Source organism: Morchella sextelata, assembly GCF_020137385.1.
Source record: "Morchella sextelata strain SCLS chromosome Unknown scls_9, whole genome shotgun sequence".
In the NCBI taxonomy this organism is placed as follows: domain Eukaryota; kingdom Fungi; phylum Ascomycota; class Pezizomycetes; order Pezizales; family Morchellaceae; genus Morchella; species Morchella sextelata.
This window is the reverse complement of record NW_025408624.1, coordinates 1,080,006-1,095,283: the sequence shown is the minus strand read 5'-3', so window position 1 is coordinate 1,095,283 and position 15,278 is coordinate 1,080,006. Positions and strand designations below refer to the sequence as shown.

The 15,278-nt window shown below is 51.1% G+C and overlaps 3 protein-coding genes across 3 annotated transcripts; all 3 read left to right on the top strand.

Annotated features, from left to right (window-relative positions):
* H6S33_012966 (uncharacterized protein) lies at positions 1 to 2,667 on the top strand (the record flags this gene model as incomplete). Its single annotated transcript, XM_044844323.1, has 6 exons — positions 1 to 151; positions 232 to 677; positions 744 to 1,446; positions 1,534 to 1,613; positions 1,690 to 2,382; positions 2,560 to 2,667. 6 exons carry the CDS (start codon positions 1 to 3, stop codon positions 2,665 to 2,667), a joined length of 2,181 nt encoding a protein of 726 aa, XP_044694675.1.
* A 1,435-nt stretch (positions 2,668 to 4,102) lies between these two features.
* H6S33_012965 (uncharacterized protein) lies at positions 4,103 to 7,261 on the top strand (the record flags this gene model as incomplete). The annotated part of the gene is made up of 9 exons (XM_044844322.1): positions 4,103 to 4,183; positions 4,265 to 4,562; positions 4,820 to 5,131; positions 5,208 to 5,541; positions 6,007 to 6,143; positions 6,362 to 6,467; positions 6,736 to 6,783; positions 6,916 to 6,974; positions 7,140 to 7,261. 9 exons carry the CDS (start codon positions 4,103 to 4,105, stop codon positions 7,259 to 7,261), a joined length of 1,497 nt encoding a protein of 498 aa, XP_044694674.1.
* A 4,070-nt stretch (positions 7,262 to 11,331) lies between these two features.
* On the top strand, positions 11,332 to 14,714 carry H6S33_012964 (uncharacterized protein; the record flags this gene model as incomplete). Its single annotated transcript, XM_044844321.1, has 5 exons — positions 11,332 to 12,106; positions 12,179 to 12,285; positions 12,407 to 12,845; positions 12,908 to 14,292; positions 14,325 to 14,714. The coding sequence occupies 5 exons, from the start codon at positions 11,332 to 11,334 to the stop codon at positions 14,712 to 14,714; spliced, it is 3,096 nt and encodes a 1,031-aa protein (XP_044694673.1).
* Positions 14,715 to 15,278: the final 564 nt, after the last annotated feature.

Here is a 15,278-nt window from a genome sequence, read left to right as displayed (position 1 = left end):
ATGCCCAGAGAGATCAAGAAGCGCGGTCGCCGGGCCGAGAAAAAGCGCAAGGAGGAGCGCGAAGCAGACGAGGTCGAGCAGAATGCGAACTTTGTCCCAATCACAGGGCAGACGGAGGAGGAAGCTGAGGCGGCATATTACGGCGACGGAGGTGAACAATGGCCTGGTAAAATAGCATCCTTTGGTTTTTATATATATATACACTGACTTTTAGAACAAAAAAACCCACAGCCCAGCAGCCCGACGACTCGCAATTCTACGGCCTCCTCACCGACGAGGAGGCCGAGTACTTCCGCGGCGCCGACGAGGTGCTCGAGAGCAACAGCTTCAACGACGCCGACGAGCGCGGCCTCTTCATCGCCAACGTCTACCGCGAGGCCGACGGCAAGGAGCTCAAGATCGCCAGCAGCCAGGGCTGCTCGCGGCTGCTCGAGAAGCTGGTGCTGCTGTCGACGCCGCCGCAGCTCAAGAAGCTGTGGAAGGTCTTCACGGGCCACTTCCTGAACCTCGTGCAGCACCGCTTCGCCTCCCACTGCTGCGAGGTCCTGTTTGAGCGCTCGGTGGTGGTGGCCTCACGAGAGATGGACCCGGCGTATGTGGCGGACGGAGGAGAGACGGAGACGCAGGGCGACGAGGTCTTTGCGAGTATGGAGAGCTTGTTCCTCTATATGCTTAATGTACCACCACCAGCACCACTACCTACCTACTTCTATGCGGACCAGTACTAACAAGTCAATTCCCAGGAAATCGAACCCTCGATCATCCCCCTCCTCTCACACACCTTCGCCTCGCACCCGCTGCGCGCGCTCTTGCTGATCCTCTCGGGCCAGCCCGTGTCCTCCTCCGCCTCGCAGTCGCTCGTGCAGAGCCGCAAGAAGAAGAACATCTCCGTCGTCTCCGACTTTGCGCCGCCCGAGGCGCGCGAGGCCGGCGCCGCGATCGAGGTGCCCGCGTCGTTCGCCGAGGCCGTGGAGCGCATCGTGGCGACGGTGGGCGCGGGCCTGGACGTCGAGGAGATCCGCGCCATGGCCGTGCACCCGATTGGGAGCCCGACGCTGCAGGTGCTGCTGCAGTTGGAGATGCGCAGGTCGCGGAATGAGCGGAAGAGGAGCGGGAAGGAGGAGGTGACGCTGCTGGGGAAGTTGACGGGGATTAGTGGTGAGGAGGGGGAGGGTGGAGAGGGGGAGGAGGATAAGAGGCCGTCGAGCTTCTTTTCGAACTTGCTGTATGATCCCGTGGGAAGCCATTTGGCGGAGAAGATCATGAGCTATGCACCGAAGAAGGAGTTTAAGAAGCTCTATAAGGCGCATTTCAGGACGCGCATGGGCAGTCTGGCGAGGAATGAGACGGCGGGGTTTGTGGTGGTCAGAGTGCTGGAGAAGCTGGGGAAGGATGTGATGAAGGAGGCGATTGGCGAGATTTTGAAGGAAGTTGGGGGAATGATTGGTGAGTTTGAATTCTTTTTTTTTTTTTTTTTTTGTTCACGAGATGGGATGGGATGGGGCGAGTGATGGCTGATGATTAAAATTATAGAGAGGGGCCAAGTCGCGGTTATCAAGACCTTGATAGACGTCTGCGGAAAGCAGGAAGTCGACGCAACTGAGATCGCAAAGGTACATCCAGGTTTTCTGCATTATCATTATGTTCTATTTCGTGCCCTAAAACTAAAATACTCCATACAAACAACAGGCAATCTCCGACGCCTACAACTGCACCCCCGAGCAGCTCATCTTCAAGATGCTCGCCCTAACCCCCGAAGACCTGACGCCCAAGCCCCTAGAAGAAGGCAAAGAAGCCCCCAAGCCCAAACGCGACCCCAAGCAGCGCCACGGCTCCCTCCTCGCGCAATCCATGCTGCAGCTCCCCAGCCCCTTCCACCCCCTCATCACCTCGTCGCTCGTCGCGCAGAGCAGCGCCACCCTCGTCGCCCTCTCGCAGCACGCGCAGGGCTCCCACGTCATCCAGGCCTTCCTGCTGTCGCCGCACTCGGCCACGCCCGATCGGCGGAAGCTGCTCAACCAGCTGCGCGGCGCGTGGGCGCGGCTGGCGACGCACCAGGTGGGCTCGCACATCGCGGACGCGGCGTGGCCCGCAACGGGCGGCCTGATGAACTATAAGCAGGCCATTGCGGTGGAGTTGCTGGCGGCCGAGCCGGAGATGAGGGAGAGCTTCTTTGGCCGCACTGTGTGGCGCAACTGGGCGATGGATAAATACAAGACGCGCCGGAACGAGTGGTTCGGCTTGGCGAAGGAGGCCGCGTCGTCGTCGCTGGCGAGCGGGGTGGGCGCGCTGAAGATTAGCGGCAGCGGTGGTGGTGCAGCAGCAGCTCAGGGTCCACACCAGCAGCAGCAGCAGGGAGAGCGGAAGAAGACTGCAATTGAGGTAAGTCGCAACAGTTGTTTTTTGGCCCCCCGTCGGGATTGTGGGATGGCGGGAATGAATGGGGGGAATGAGGGAAATGGGGGGGGGGGTTTTCCCCCCCCCCTCACGGGTTTTTTTACGTTTTACTCTACTTCTCGGCAGTGCGCTAACTACGGGTGTTTTTTTATTTATTACTAGCTTGCGCGGGAACGGCACGCAGCTAAGAGGGCGGCGTCCGGGCAGCCGAAGACAGGCTCTGGCTCTAATGCAGTGGCCACGGCGACTAAGAGGCAGCGTGTCGCGTGATAGAGGTGGAAGAGGTGGAAGATAGGGCATGAAGATTAGATAGAGGGTAGTCAGAAATCTGAAAGCGAGGGAGAAGTCCGGGACCAGCCAGCCAGGGCCGACCGGGTTAATCAAAAGGCTGCTGCCAATGCGGCTAAACTGTGTACAATAAAAAAAAAGCGTAGTGTCTTCTAGGGAGGGGTTTTCCAGAGAGGTTAGTTGAGCTAAAAGAGGGTGAAAAGGGCGTACGGAATAAAGAAAAACCGTCCTGTCCGGCAGTGGACGTTTTCCCTACTTTCCCTAGCTACTGTACTCTATTGGGGTGCATGGGGGTCTCTTTTGTTGATTTCCATGCCAGCCCGTGGATGGGGGTTGGTTGATTATGATTATTGATTATTTGGGGTTACTCCAGAACAGAGGAGAGGTGAGGTTGACATGGGCGAGACCCTGGCCAATGATGTCAGTCGGTGTCCCAGGCGAGCGCGAGGGCCAGGGGTGCGCAAGGGGGGCACGGGCCAATCACAAGCCAAGCATGAAAATTTTTAGGGAAAAGAAAAAGAAAAAAAAAATCGAATTCAACAATGGGGGATAAAAATGAAAATAAAAAGTTGGGACGAAAATTAATATGACGCCATTTTGCTGTAATGGCTTTGTTTTGTTTTTGTTTTGCTTTGTTTATTTGCTCTTTTATTGGGGGTTTTTTTTTTCTTCTCAGCTCTCTCTCTCTTTTCTCCAAATCTCCGAACCCGCACCATGGCCAAAAGGAAAAAGGCTGGACACAGCATGATATTCATTTTTATTAAAATACTCTGCCACCGCGGTAGTTGATTTCCGCTGATGTGTGCTGTGTGCTGTGCTGTAGTTACTTGTTGCTGCTATTACGTCTTGTTACCTGATGGTTAATATAATCGAAATACTCCGTGAAACGAAACAAACAACCAAAAATGCGTGATTCCCCCCCCCAGGCCCTGATGGATCAACATCCATCTTTCACAAGCTTCAACCTCTCCTCGGCCAGTTCTAGCGACCGGGATATATGCTATTAAGCTAAAGCAAAGCGACATCCACCGGCCGGCACTCTCCTCCACTCCACTGTCAGCGAGTGACTCCACTCTTCTCACCCCCCCCCCCCCCCCAAGGTTTATCATAGGACAGCTGTTACCTATTTGGTTAAGCACAAGTCAATAATCATGAATCATCAGCCGCACTTGCCAGGCCCTTTCTTTGACTCTCTTCTTCTTCTGTCCCTTCACCTCTCCCCCCCCCCCCCCTTCCCCTTCCCTTCTGTCCTATCCTGTGCCGCAACGTGCACACCTTTTTCCCTTTGCTACCCTGTCTTGCCTGTCTGTCTGGTCTGTCCCTATTCTTCCGCATATCAACTGCATATCAGAGAGAAATTAAACCCAAAATAAAAATAAAAAAATAAAAAGTCTCTTCACCTGCAATTTCCAATAGTATGCCGTCCACAACAACCACCAGCAGCACCAGCTGCAGCAAACCCCACTCAGCAGTAGGGCGCGCCCAAGAAGTCCAGCAAGTACGCACCCCCCCCCCCCCTTTTTCCCCAAACCCCCCGGTCTACTACTACTTCGCGCTAACCCATGCACCCCCCCTCAAGCTCCTCGCGCTCATTCAGCCCTATCTGTACGGCTTCATATCGACGGCCGACTCCGGCGCCGGGCCGGGCAAGCTCATCACGGAGCCACTGCCACCGCATGAGCTCGCCGCGGTGTTTGACCTCGACCTGCCGGCGGCGGAGGGCCGCGGCGAGGAGGGGCTGCTGGCGGTCGTCAAGAAGGTGCTGAGGTACTCGGTTAATACGTGGAGCCCCGGGTTTATGGATAAGCTGTATGCGAGCACGGATCCGGTGGGCGTGGTGAGTGAGTTGGTGCTGGCGGTGCTGAATACCAATGTAGGTTTGGACTCTTTTCCTAGTTTGCTTTTGGGGGGAGAGGCAATTTGGCGAAAACCCATTACCCGTGATATTGGAGGTGTTTTTGCCAGAGGGAATAGCTTGGAGCTCCAAATTAGTGGAATGCAGAACTGACGAGATATGGGATTCCTATTGTGCAGGTCCATGTATACCAAGGTCCAATTCCTTCCTAGCCCATTTTTTTGAGAGCCAAGAGTAGCTCTATGGAGCTCATCCCAGCGCCAAGCTAACACCAAATAGTCTCCCCCGCTCTAACAATTATTGAGAAAGCGACCACAGCGCGGCTCGCCAATCTCATGGGCTTCAACTCCCCTAATGCCGGCGGCATGACGCTACCGGGCGGATCCGCATCTAACAGCACCTCGATGGTGATTGCGCGCAACTCTCTCTTCCCCGATACCCAGACTAAAGGTAACGGAGCCTACCGATTCGTCGTCTTCACCAGCGCGCACGGACATTACAGCGTTGAGAAGGCGGCAATCCTTTGTGGCTTCGGGAGTGAGGCGGTTTGGACGGTGCCTGTGGATAAGCAGGGCCGCATGATTGTCTCTGGTAAGCTCCCTCTTGCTATGTATCATTGCGGAAGCCAATCGCAAAAAACATGCTCGCTGATCATTGACCCTCATAGACCTCGAGGCCCTAGTGATAAAGGCCAAGGAGGAGGGTTTCACACCATTCTATGTGAATGCGGGAGCAGGTACAACGGTGTTGGGGTCGTTCGACCCTTTTGAAGAGATTGGTGACGTGTGTAGACGACATGGGCTGTGGTTCCATGTTGATGGGAGCTGGGGCGGTAGCGTTGCGTTTAGTGAGAACCAGAAGTGGAGGTTGAAGGGTGTAGAGAGAGCGGACAGCATGACGATGAACCCGCACAAGATGTTGGGTGTGCCGATGACTTGTAGTTTTTTGCTCACGAATGATCGGAGAAGATTTTGGGGCGCTACGATGGCGCGCGCTGGGTAGTGAGTACTCCATTCCCCCCCTTTTAGCGTTTTTGATAAGGATTTTGGCGCCGTTTTGGTGCGATCGTGTTTGTTGTTGCGATGATCATTGACGGGGTATGGGATGGATGAGGTTGGATGGCTTGGCGAGATTGATAAGTGCAGTACCGAAAATGCGGATGAGGAGTTGCAGTATTGCGGCGGTGTATTCGGTAGAATGCTGGTTCAAATCCAGGCATTTCTAATTACACAATATCTACCGCCTGGATAGCAAACTCATCTCGCATTTTCGGTACTGTGACTCTTCATTTTTTTATGATAATTATCCATGCCAGCTAGCCAGCAATCTGGAACGGAGAGATTTCCCGTTTTCCATCCTGTACCCCAGCATCGTAAAGGTTGCCTGACTGCTGGTAAATGTTTGTTTTTTCGCTTTCAATTTTGCCTAACTTTGTGGGGAAATTCTTTTGTGGGGGGTGTGTGTAGTTTATTTCACGAAACTGAAGAAGACGGAGAAGATGAGATCTACGACCTGGCCCAGATGACCATGGGCTGCGGCCGCCGCGGGGACTCCCTCAAGATGGCGTTCGGCTGGATTTATTATGGTAAAGACGGTTATCAAGGTACGATTCTTTTTTCCCTTTCACCCTGTCTCCTCTTCTTCTCTTCTTTCCTCTTCTGCTGCCTTCTGCCTCTTGTATGGAGTGGTTGTTCAGCGTATCTTTCTTGGAGGATGCGCATGATCCCTGCACACAATGTCTCTGTGCGTGACTTCCGATTGGTCGGGAAGTTGGAACTAGCTAGTGGGGGTAATGATTAACGCAGGTTATATTCATTCTAGAGCGCATCGACCATGCCTTTGAAATGGCAGCATACTTTGCAAATGTGTTGAAGAAGAAGACGTATTTCCATCTCGTCTCGGAAAATCCTCCGCCCTGTTTGCAGGTGTAAGTTGTCCCATTCATCCATCGTTCGCGTGTCTCTGGCTTGTGTCTTTTCTTTTCATCCCCTACGTCATGAAACGAAGGATATTCCCTCTATCTGTCTCCCTTGCAGATAGGTACTCATGAATATCAATCAACCACCACCACCCCAACCCCCCTGTTGCACATCTGGTCGTGGCTTGAATCCTCGCCACTGAGAGGCGGTGAAATAGAAGAGATAAACAATGTTCGAGACCAGAAAAACTTGAGCTAACAGATAGATAAAATGCAGGTGTTTCTACTACACCCCCGAAGGAGTATTGTTCGACAATGCAAAGAAGTAAGTCATTCACCGGCCCCCCCCCCCCCCCCAAGCGAAGCGGCTACCGCGGTGCAAGTAGCAGGAAAATAAAAAAGTGAAGAAAAAGAATAAAACTTGGTTAATCGTTTTTTTCTTTCTTTCTTTGGGTAGGAACACGACAACGACAAGAGCAATTGCGGCCAAGTTAGTGGCTAAAGGGTTTATGATTGGTGGGTGTTCCTTCTTCTTTTATCAATTTCATTTCCGCTTGCTCCACCTTCCCCGGAGAGAGAAGGGAAGAGGGGGGGGGGGGGTGAAAGTCCCGAAAGGTAAAGAAAAAAACAGTAATATTGATTGCTTTCGGTGGTTTGCGTTGCGTGGTGTGTGCGGGATAGACTATTCGCCAGACCCAACATACGGCGAATTCTTCCGTGCGGTGGTGAACAGTCGAACCACGAAGGAAACAATTGATGCGCTCGTATGTGCAATTGAAGAACACTTGGTGATTCTGAATTAAGAAGGGCCATCACGAGCCGGGCCGGGGAGACGAGGCGGCGGGCGGGAGAGAAGGGGGGGGTTGGGTTGGGGGGGGTTGGGGGTTGGGTAGTATGATAGAGTCGAGAAATTAAGGGAAGAAAGCCCTACGGTACATCCTTTGGTAGAGTAGCTGGCAAACCAACATCAACAGCCAGTATTATTAGAGCGAGCGCGCGAAATTTAGATATTAGAAGCAAAACTCAACTCAGTCGTCGGGTCGGTCAGTTTCGAGAATTAAAAAAAAATAAAATAAAAAAAAATAGATCAATTGAAGCGCGCGCGGGACAGCCGGATAAATGACCGATTAATGTTGGGGTTGGGTTATGTATGCAATCGAGGCGAGTGAGTGGTGGTGGTGGTGAGTGAGAGATGGTGGGGTGGAGTTCGACCGTTTGTAAAAGTAATATGCAGTCATGATCATTGCAGCCAGCTACCTAAGCAGTTCGTTACCTTACTTACTCTTGATCCTCCGGATCTTCAACGTCCGTGTGAAATCCGAGTTTCTCGCTTTCACACCCCTATGTACTAGCATGTACCCGTACATAACTCACCGGAATGTTTTCCTGGGGTTTGGGGAGATCAGAAAAAAATAATGCTCCGCCTACTCCCCACCTATCCATGCCCGCCGACCTCCGAAACGCGGAGTGGGATTGTCATGTGTGGTGCGTGTGTGTGTGTGGGTGTGCGTGTGTGTGATATGATACCGGGCGGAGAATATTCTATGAATGTTTAAGTTCCTTTTTTTGCATATATTTGTTTTTTTTTGGTCCCCTTCGTTCTTCTTTCCTTCCTTCTTCCTTTACCCCATGTGTGTGAATAATTCCTTTGGGGAAGGGGAGAGAGATAGGTTACGTCAGGGTACGTATGTATGTATACTAGTAGAGGCAGGCACCGAAAAATTAAATGGGGAAATTAAAAGGAAAAACTCTACTGTGGTGTAGAATAGGTACGTAGGTAGTATAGGTGAGGCTCACTCATAACATCCCTATCCTTGGCTGCTAATAGGCTGAGTGAGTGAGCTGCCGGCGAAGAGGAAGAAGAAGCACCATGGACCAACGAAGCGAATCAAATGGGGAGGTTGTGGTAGCTATGTAGCTAATATGGCCAGCTATCGACTTTCTTCCTTCCTTCTAGGTAGCTCTTCCCCTTGGATGGAAGAACCGTTGGTACTAGTACTAGCTAGCTAGATTGGATTGCCGTATCTAAAGTAGAGCAATGTAACTCTTTTTTTTTACCTGGTGAGGGATATATCGGGAAGCACCCGGGTGTTGCGGAAAACAATTTATCCTCTGAGCTCCTCTAACGGAGAGGGATTACTGTTGCTGTTTGTGATGAGGGTAGTTTGAATTATATCTCTATGGATCTTAGACCGTCAACATGCATTTTAGAAATCACTTCCCCCCTCTCTTCCTCTGCGCATGGCATTGGCTGCCGGGAGCTGTCACACTTCCGTGTGGGTTGGGGGTAGGTTGAGTTCTATGTAGTAGAAGTGTGATGAAGTGAGAGAAGAGAGTAATGATGATAATAATAATGTCATGTCGTGGGGACCGCTGAGCGGGTGGGACAAGATGTTGCAATGAGTGGGGATTACTCTAGACACATATTATGTGTAGCTTTGCTCAACGAAACACGAAGCCCGTTTAGACGTCTGGTTCGACGGATGAAGAAACGGATTGAGATGTGCCCACTCTCTTTCCGTCCGTCTGTCATTTTCTTGTGTCTTCCTTTGGGATGCACGAGGGAGTTGTGAGGGGGGGGGGGGGGGGGGGTTGTTGTCGGTGGGAAGAGTATGTACCACTAATGGTTAATTGGTCACTTCACTTACTTGCAGAAGATGAAGACGTCGTGAGTTACTGAGCATGATGTCCGTCGTCTCCGTACTTAGCTGTCTGTACGTCTTCCCAAGGCGCGGTGTGGTGAGTGGGTAGCGTAGCCTAGGGTATCATGTAGGCATGGGTACTATAGATACTTCTTCATCTTCTTACCCAAGCAGAGCAAGCGATATTATTTTATCCACTGAGTTCCTTTTTCTGAGGATTATATCTCTACCCCCTCCCAAGAGCAGCGCGGAATACCACGCGCTTCTTCTCAACAACAAAACAGTGTCACCATCCCCGCAATCACAGATTCACTCCACGATCACGATTCGCACCGACATCATCGCACTCGACAGGACACGAAGTGATTCCGTGCCTCCATAGGGTGCTGCTTGCTCTGGCTTGAAGAGAGCGAACCGCAGCTCAGCTCAGACCACGCTTGTGGGTTGCTGCTGTGTTGTTGCGGCAGACTTGCAGCAGGCGCAGAAGAAAAAGTGAGCAGAAACGTAGGAGTACCCTCGAGGCTGTCGAGTCGATCTAGCTACATACTGAACCAGCAGGGCATCTGGGTATCTTTTTTATTTCATTTTTCTCCCTCCACCCAGCTAGGCCTACCTATCCATCCGGATATCTTTCCACACATTTATTTTTCTTTCCCCTTTTCTCACATCACGTTGCCTGGTTGTCTACATATGTACGAGTACATGCTCTTTTTGCCTGCCGCTTGCCCCGGTTCGTAACTGTCGGTCCGCAAGGTTCACCAGTCAACGTTGACGATACGGTAAACTTGTCAGCAGAAAAACAAAGACATACTGGGTAGTCTACATCCAGACTGATACAGTACCTACATCTCTGAGTGGGGAGAAGAGAAGGCGGGGGGTCATAAACAGCATAGAGATACATGTCTACGGTCTACCTGCTTAGAATTGAAATAATAATTATAAACCCTTACCCTGTGTCCTGTTTCGCCCGATCGATCTGCGTCACCCAACAACTACTCTGGCTGTCGTGCTATTGCTTGCCCTACTGTATGTACCGTACGTACCGTACATAACGCTGCTTTCTACGGATTTACTACCTGCAACGCCCGAGCCGCTCACTGCTCGCTGCTTTTCCAAACAGAATACCCAGTTAACTACGAGCTAAGGCCTAACTGTAGAGTACCGTACCACATAATACCCTTTTCCGAGTGACCGCCAAAGAGTTGTCCACACCACGTCTCGTCTCAGAGCGTAGTAGAGCGACAGTTCAAACCCCGTTTACCCCCCCCTCCCCCTCCTCCTCTCTCTGGAGACTCACTACCCTGTCGGTGATACCCACAGAAGAGTTACGGACTGACTGGTACATCTCGTCTACAACAATCCCAGTCAGTAATCCACCGACCAGCAGCAGACAGCCACCAAATACCACCTCCACACGCACCCTCCACATAGATACCACCACTACCTAGACAAGGTCCACAACACCCACACCTACATACCACATCCACATATCCCATCCCTACCCCACCCCCCCCCCCCCCCCCCCCAAAAATCCATCCATCCATACACCCCGGTCTCTTACACACCCCCCCCCCCCCCCCAAACCAAATAAACCCCCCTCCAAGATAGCCGGTGTCTATTCATCACAAAGTGTTTGCCACCAGGGAGTGTTCTGTTCTCTCATACACAGCTCACCTCGCTCTCAAATCTCGCTTGCTTGTTAATCCCGAGATTTTTTTCTCAGATCAGACTTCCTTAGAACAGCCTGCTGCTGCCCTTCTTCAGGAATTGCCTATCCCATACTAAAACTAAAAAAAAACTCCCGCTTTCTGTATTATTTTTTTCCAGAGAAGAAAAAAAAAAGGTTGTTGCAATTGCAATTATTTTTTATACATACCACCATTGCCTGCTGGCCCGAGACACAACACTCCAAAACCCAGCCCTCTTCCTCCCAATAACAGTAATAGCAACTCCCTCAACGGCTTCCCTCTTGTACTCACCCATACCTACATAGTACCTTACCCAAACCCCATCAATCCTCCACCCCCAAAATTCCTTCCGAACCATACCCACCCCCAAGACACACAAAAAACCTGGGAACCCATTCTGAAAGGCAGCCACCCCCCTCCCCCTCACACCCCCAGACTTATTGTCAGCAGCCCCCTCTGAAGGTGTGACGGCACCCTTTATCAGTCCCGCTCCCTTCACATTTCCGATCTGAGTACGAGATCGGGCTTGATCAAGGGTTCGCGATGATGATGATGGAATTGGATCCAAACGAACTGGACCGCTATATCGGCGGCGACAACACTCACCAGTACACGATGCCCCATACTATGGCTGTCAGAAATGCAGGTCCCCGAGGAATGAACGGGTCTAGTCCTGCTGAACAGCAGCATCAGCAACAACAGCAACAGCAGCAACAACAGCAACAGCAGCAACAACAGCAGCGACCTGGGCCTGGCCTCAGGCGAGCATCAACACCCGGCATGGTAGGGGTCGGTATGGACGAGATTGTAGCAGAGAACGCTCGCGAGCTGCGACGGAGATCTCTGGCTAATGGATATAATATGGATTTTATGAGTGATCACGACTCGTTTTCACGCATGGTCAGCCCATCGGCGTATAGCAACACGGAACTCAGCCAGATGGGAGGCGACATGGGCCGGTTACCAACGACCATGGAGTCGTACTCGGAGATGGACTCGTCGACGCCCGAACTCAGCGCTGTGGGCATGATGGGGGTTGGCAGCATTTCGGGTCCCGAGATGCAGGCCTCGATGACCGCGATGTTTGCCGATCCGCAGCAGATTTTGACGGGGACTTCGCATTCTAGCCCCGTGACCAGCGCCCTCACAGTGTCTGTTCCTCCCAGTCCAGTAGGTCCGCAGATGCCAGGCAGTCCTCTTGGGCCAAATGGCCATCGAATGTCTGTCGATTCCTTAACCTCCTCTCCTATGACTCAAATGCACATGTCCCAAATGTCGGGTGCAACAATGGATCAAGTCTTGGTTGATCCAATGGGAGGTGGGTCATTTAAATACCTATCCGTTGCCTACTACGAGGGAACCATGGGATCTGACCTTCGATCACCGGCAGGGATGAGTCCATCCTCACCGTATACTCCGATGGGGATGAAGGCGCATCAAGCGATGTTCTCGGATAACGTATACTCAGCGACTGGCTTTGATATGCTAGGTGTCCTGGTTAGAACATTCAATTTATTGTTACTCCTGTTTTGGGGGGCATCTATTTATTATGGATGCCCCCACCCAATCCTCCCAATGAGTAGACAGCTGATATTTGTTTGATTGCGCCATGAAACAGTATCGAGTAGCCAATAGACCCAACCCACAAATCAACATCGGAGCAGTCGATTTCTCGTGCTCTTTTGTCGTGACGGATGCCCGAAAATTCGATAACCCAATCGTTTATTGCAGTGCCACCTTCGAACGCTTGACCGGATACACAAAGCATGAGATCCTCGGACGAAATTGTCGTTTTCTACAATCACCCGATGGCAAGTGTCCCCAGGGAGTCAAGAGAAAATATGTAGACGACGATGCAGTATTCTACCTAAAGAACCAGATTGAGGCCAAGAAGGAAGGCCAGACATCTCTCATTAACTACCGCAAGGGTGGACAACCCTTCACAAATCTCCTGACAATGATCCCAATTACATGGGATGGGCCCGAGATTGTGTACTTTGTTGGTTTCCAGGTTGATCTGGTGGAGCAGCCTGGGGCCATGATGAACCGAAATAAAGGTAGAGCCCCGGTACTTTACATTCCTTACAAAGTGTGGCGATTTACGGAGCTGACTGGACAGGATCAGACGGATCGTTTGCGATCAACTATCAATACAACCAACTCCCCTCCTACATCCCGGCATCGACAGCCATGGTTATGGATCAGAGATCTGGATTGACCGTGGCCAGGGACGACGTTTCACAAGTTCTAACCTCTTTCGGAACGGGCGAATCGGAATTCCATTCAAAAAGGATCTTGGACAAGGTCCTATTGGAGAACACAGACGACGTTGTTCATGTGCTTTCCTTAAAAGGACTCTTCCTCTACTGTTCGCCCAGCATCAGAAAGGTTTTGGAGTATGAGCCCCAGGAACTTGTCGGAACAAGCTTGTCAGCAGTTTGCCACCCGAGCGACATTGTACCGGTTACAAGGGATCTCAAAGATACGTCTACCAGCACTTCCGTTAATGTGGTTTTCAGGATTCGTCGAAAGTACAGTGGGTATACATGGTTTGAGAGTCACGGGACTTTACACACAGAACAAGGGAAAGGAAGAAAATGCATTATCTTGGTTGGGCGGGAGAGGCCGGTTTACAAGTTGGGATGGAGAGATATTCAGTCAAGTGGGGGAATTGGGGAGAATGAGCTATGGACCAAGATGTCGACAAGTGGAATGTTTCTCTTTGTTTCGTCCAACGTCAAGGTTCTACTCGACAGAGAGTCCGACGAAATGACTGGAACCAGTATTCAAGCACTCATGCGACCGGATTCGAAGCATGAACTTGGAAGAGCTTTGGAACAGGCAAGATCAGGGGTTAAGGCTACGGTGAAGCATGAGATCCAGAATAAGAGAGGCCAATTTTTGCAGGCTTTGACAACTCTCTTCCCCGGGGATGCCTCTGAGAACCGAAAGCCCACCTTCTTGATCGCCCAGACGAGGCTCTTGAAACACACCAGAGCTTCTGCAGGAAGCCCAAGTGCCAAGGATATGGCTTCAGCAGCATCCACACCATCTCACTGGAGCAACCGATCGCCACTCCAGACACAACACAGCAGAAATCTTGGTGACACAACACCCGCCCACGACTCACGAGAAAATAGTGCAGAAAATGGCGGTGATGAAAATTTGTTTGAAGAACTCAAGACCACCAGATCAACGAGTTGGCAATTTGAGCTGCGACAAATGCAAAGGACAAATAAGAGACTCGTAGAAGAGCTCGCCAGCCTACTCGCACTTAGGAAGAAGAGAAAGCGGAGAAAGGGCGTAGACCAGCTTGAGAAAGATTGTGCCAATTGCCATACAAGGGTTACCCCCGAATGGCGAAGAGGCCCTAGTGGCAAGAGAGATCTGTGCAACTCTTGCGGATTGCGTTACGCCAAACTCGTAAGCAATCCCCCCAAACCTCCTCCCCCCTCCTCCTCCTCCCACTCAGCAACCGCTGCCGTAAAGGCCGAGTTTGTCGTGGTATACGGAGTCCGTGCTGATCGTTACAAAAGATTGGTCGAGTATCGCCGCGGACTGCCACCTCCACCTCCGACAAAGGAAATACAAGCCCCACTCAAAGCTCACCGATCACAACGCACTCCATTGGAGACTCTCCCCATCCTGGATTGTCATCACCGCACAAACCGACGGGCATGAACCCAATCCCGCTATCGCCAATCCAGCAGCAATTGAGACGAGGGAGCACTGCGAGCAGTAGCAACAATACTATGACACCTATTCAACCACATCCTATTTTACCACCTAATAGCAAATTGAACGGCAGCATGATCCCAAATAGTAACATGAACGGGGGTATGAGTGGCAGTATGACACCAAACGGGAACATGAACGGGAACATGAATGGAAACGTGGACATTGACATGACAACGAATGGTACTTGAGAGACTTGAGCGGTTTCGGGATTTTTTTTTTTTTTTTTCATTTCGGTTTTTGTTTTTTTAGCCCTTTTTTTATATTCCTTTTTTATATTGTAACGTTTTCCTTGATCCATTGTGCTATATTTTCCCTTTCTACTTCATCTCATCCACCTCATTCGCCCTCACCTCCGCCACAACCACTAAACCATCCTCAACCAACATCACCTCCTCTCATCCATTCGTATGCTTTCTCTACTTCTTTTCCCCGCACCCTCACCGCATCCGAACTCTCCATACACCGGCTGTGCAAAATGATCCTTGGCTCTCTGGGGAGGGGGGTTAGGTGCGACGCGGGGCGTCGACGTGTCAAATGTTTTAAATGTGTTTATGCATTTCAGGGGGGGAAAAGCTTTTCTATCAAAAGTGTGTACGCTTTTATCGTTTTGCTTTGATTATTTTCTTCTTTATTTGAATCCGGGGTTTTTCTTTTTTTCCTCTTTCCTTCTCATTTTGGTTTGATTTTTATTTTCTTGTATGTTGTTTTTATTTGAAAGAAAACGGGCGCGCGGGAAAGAAAGATCATGCTGG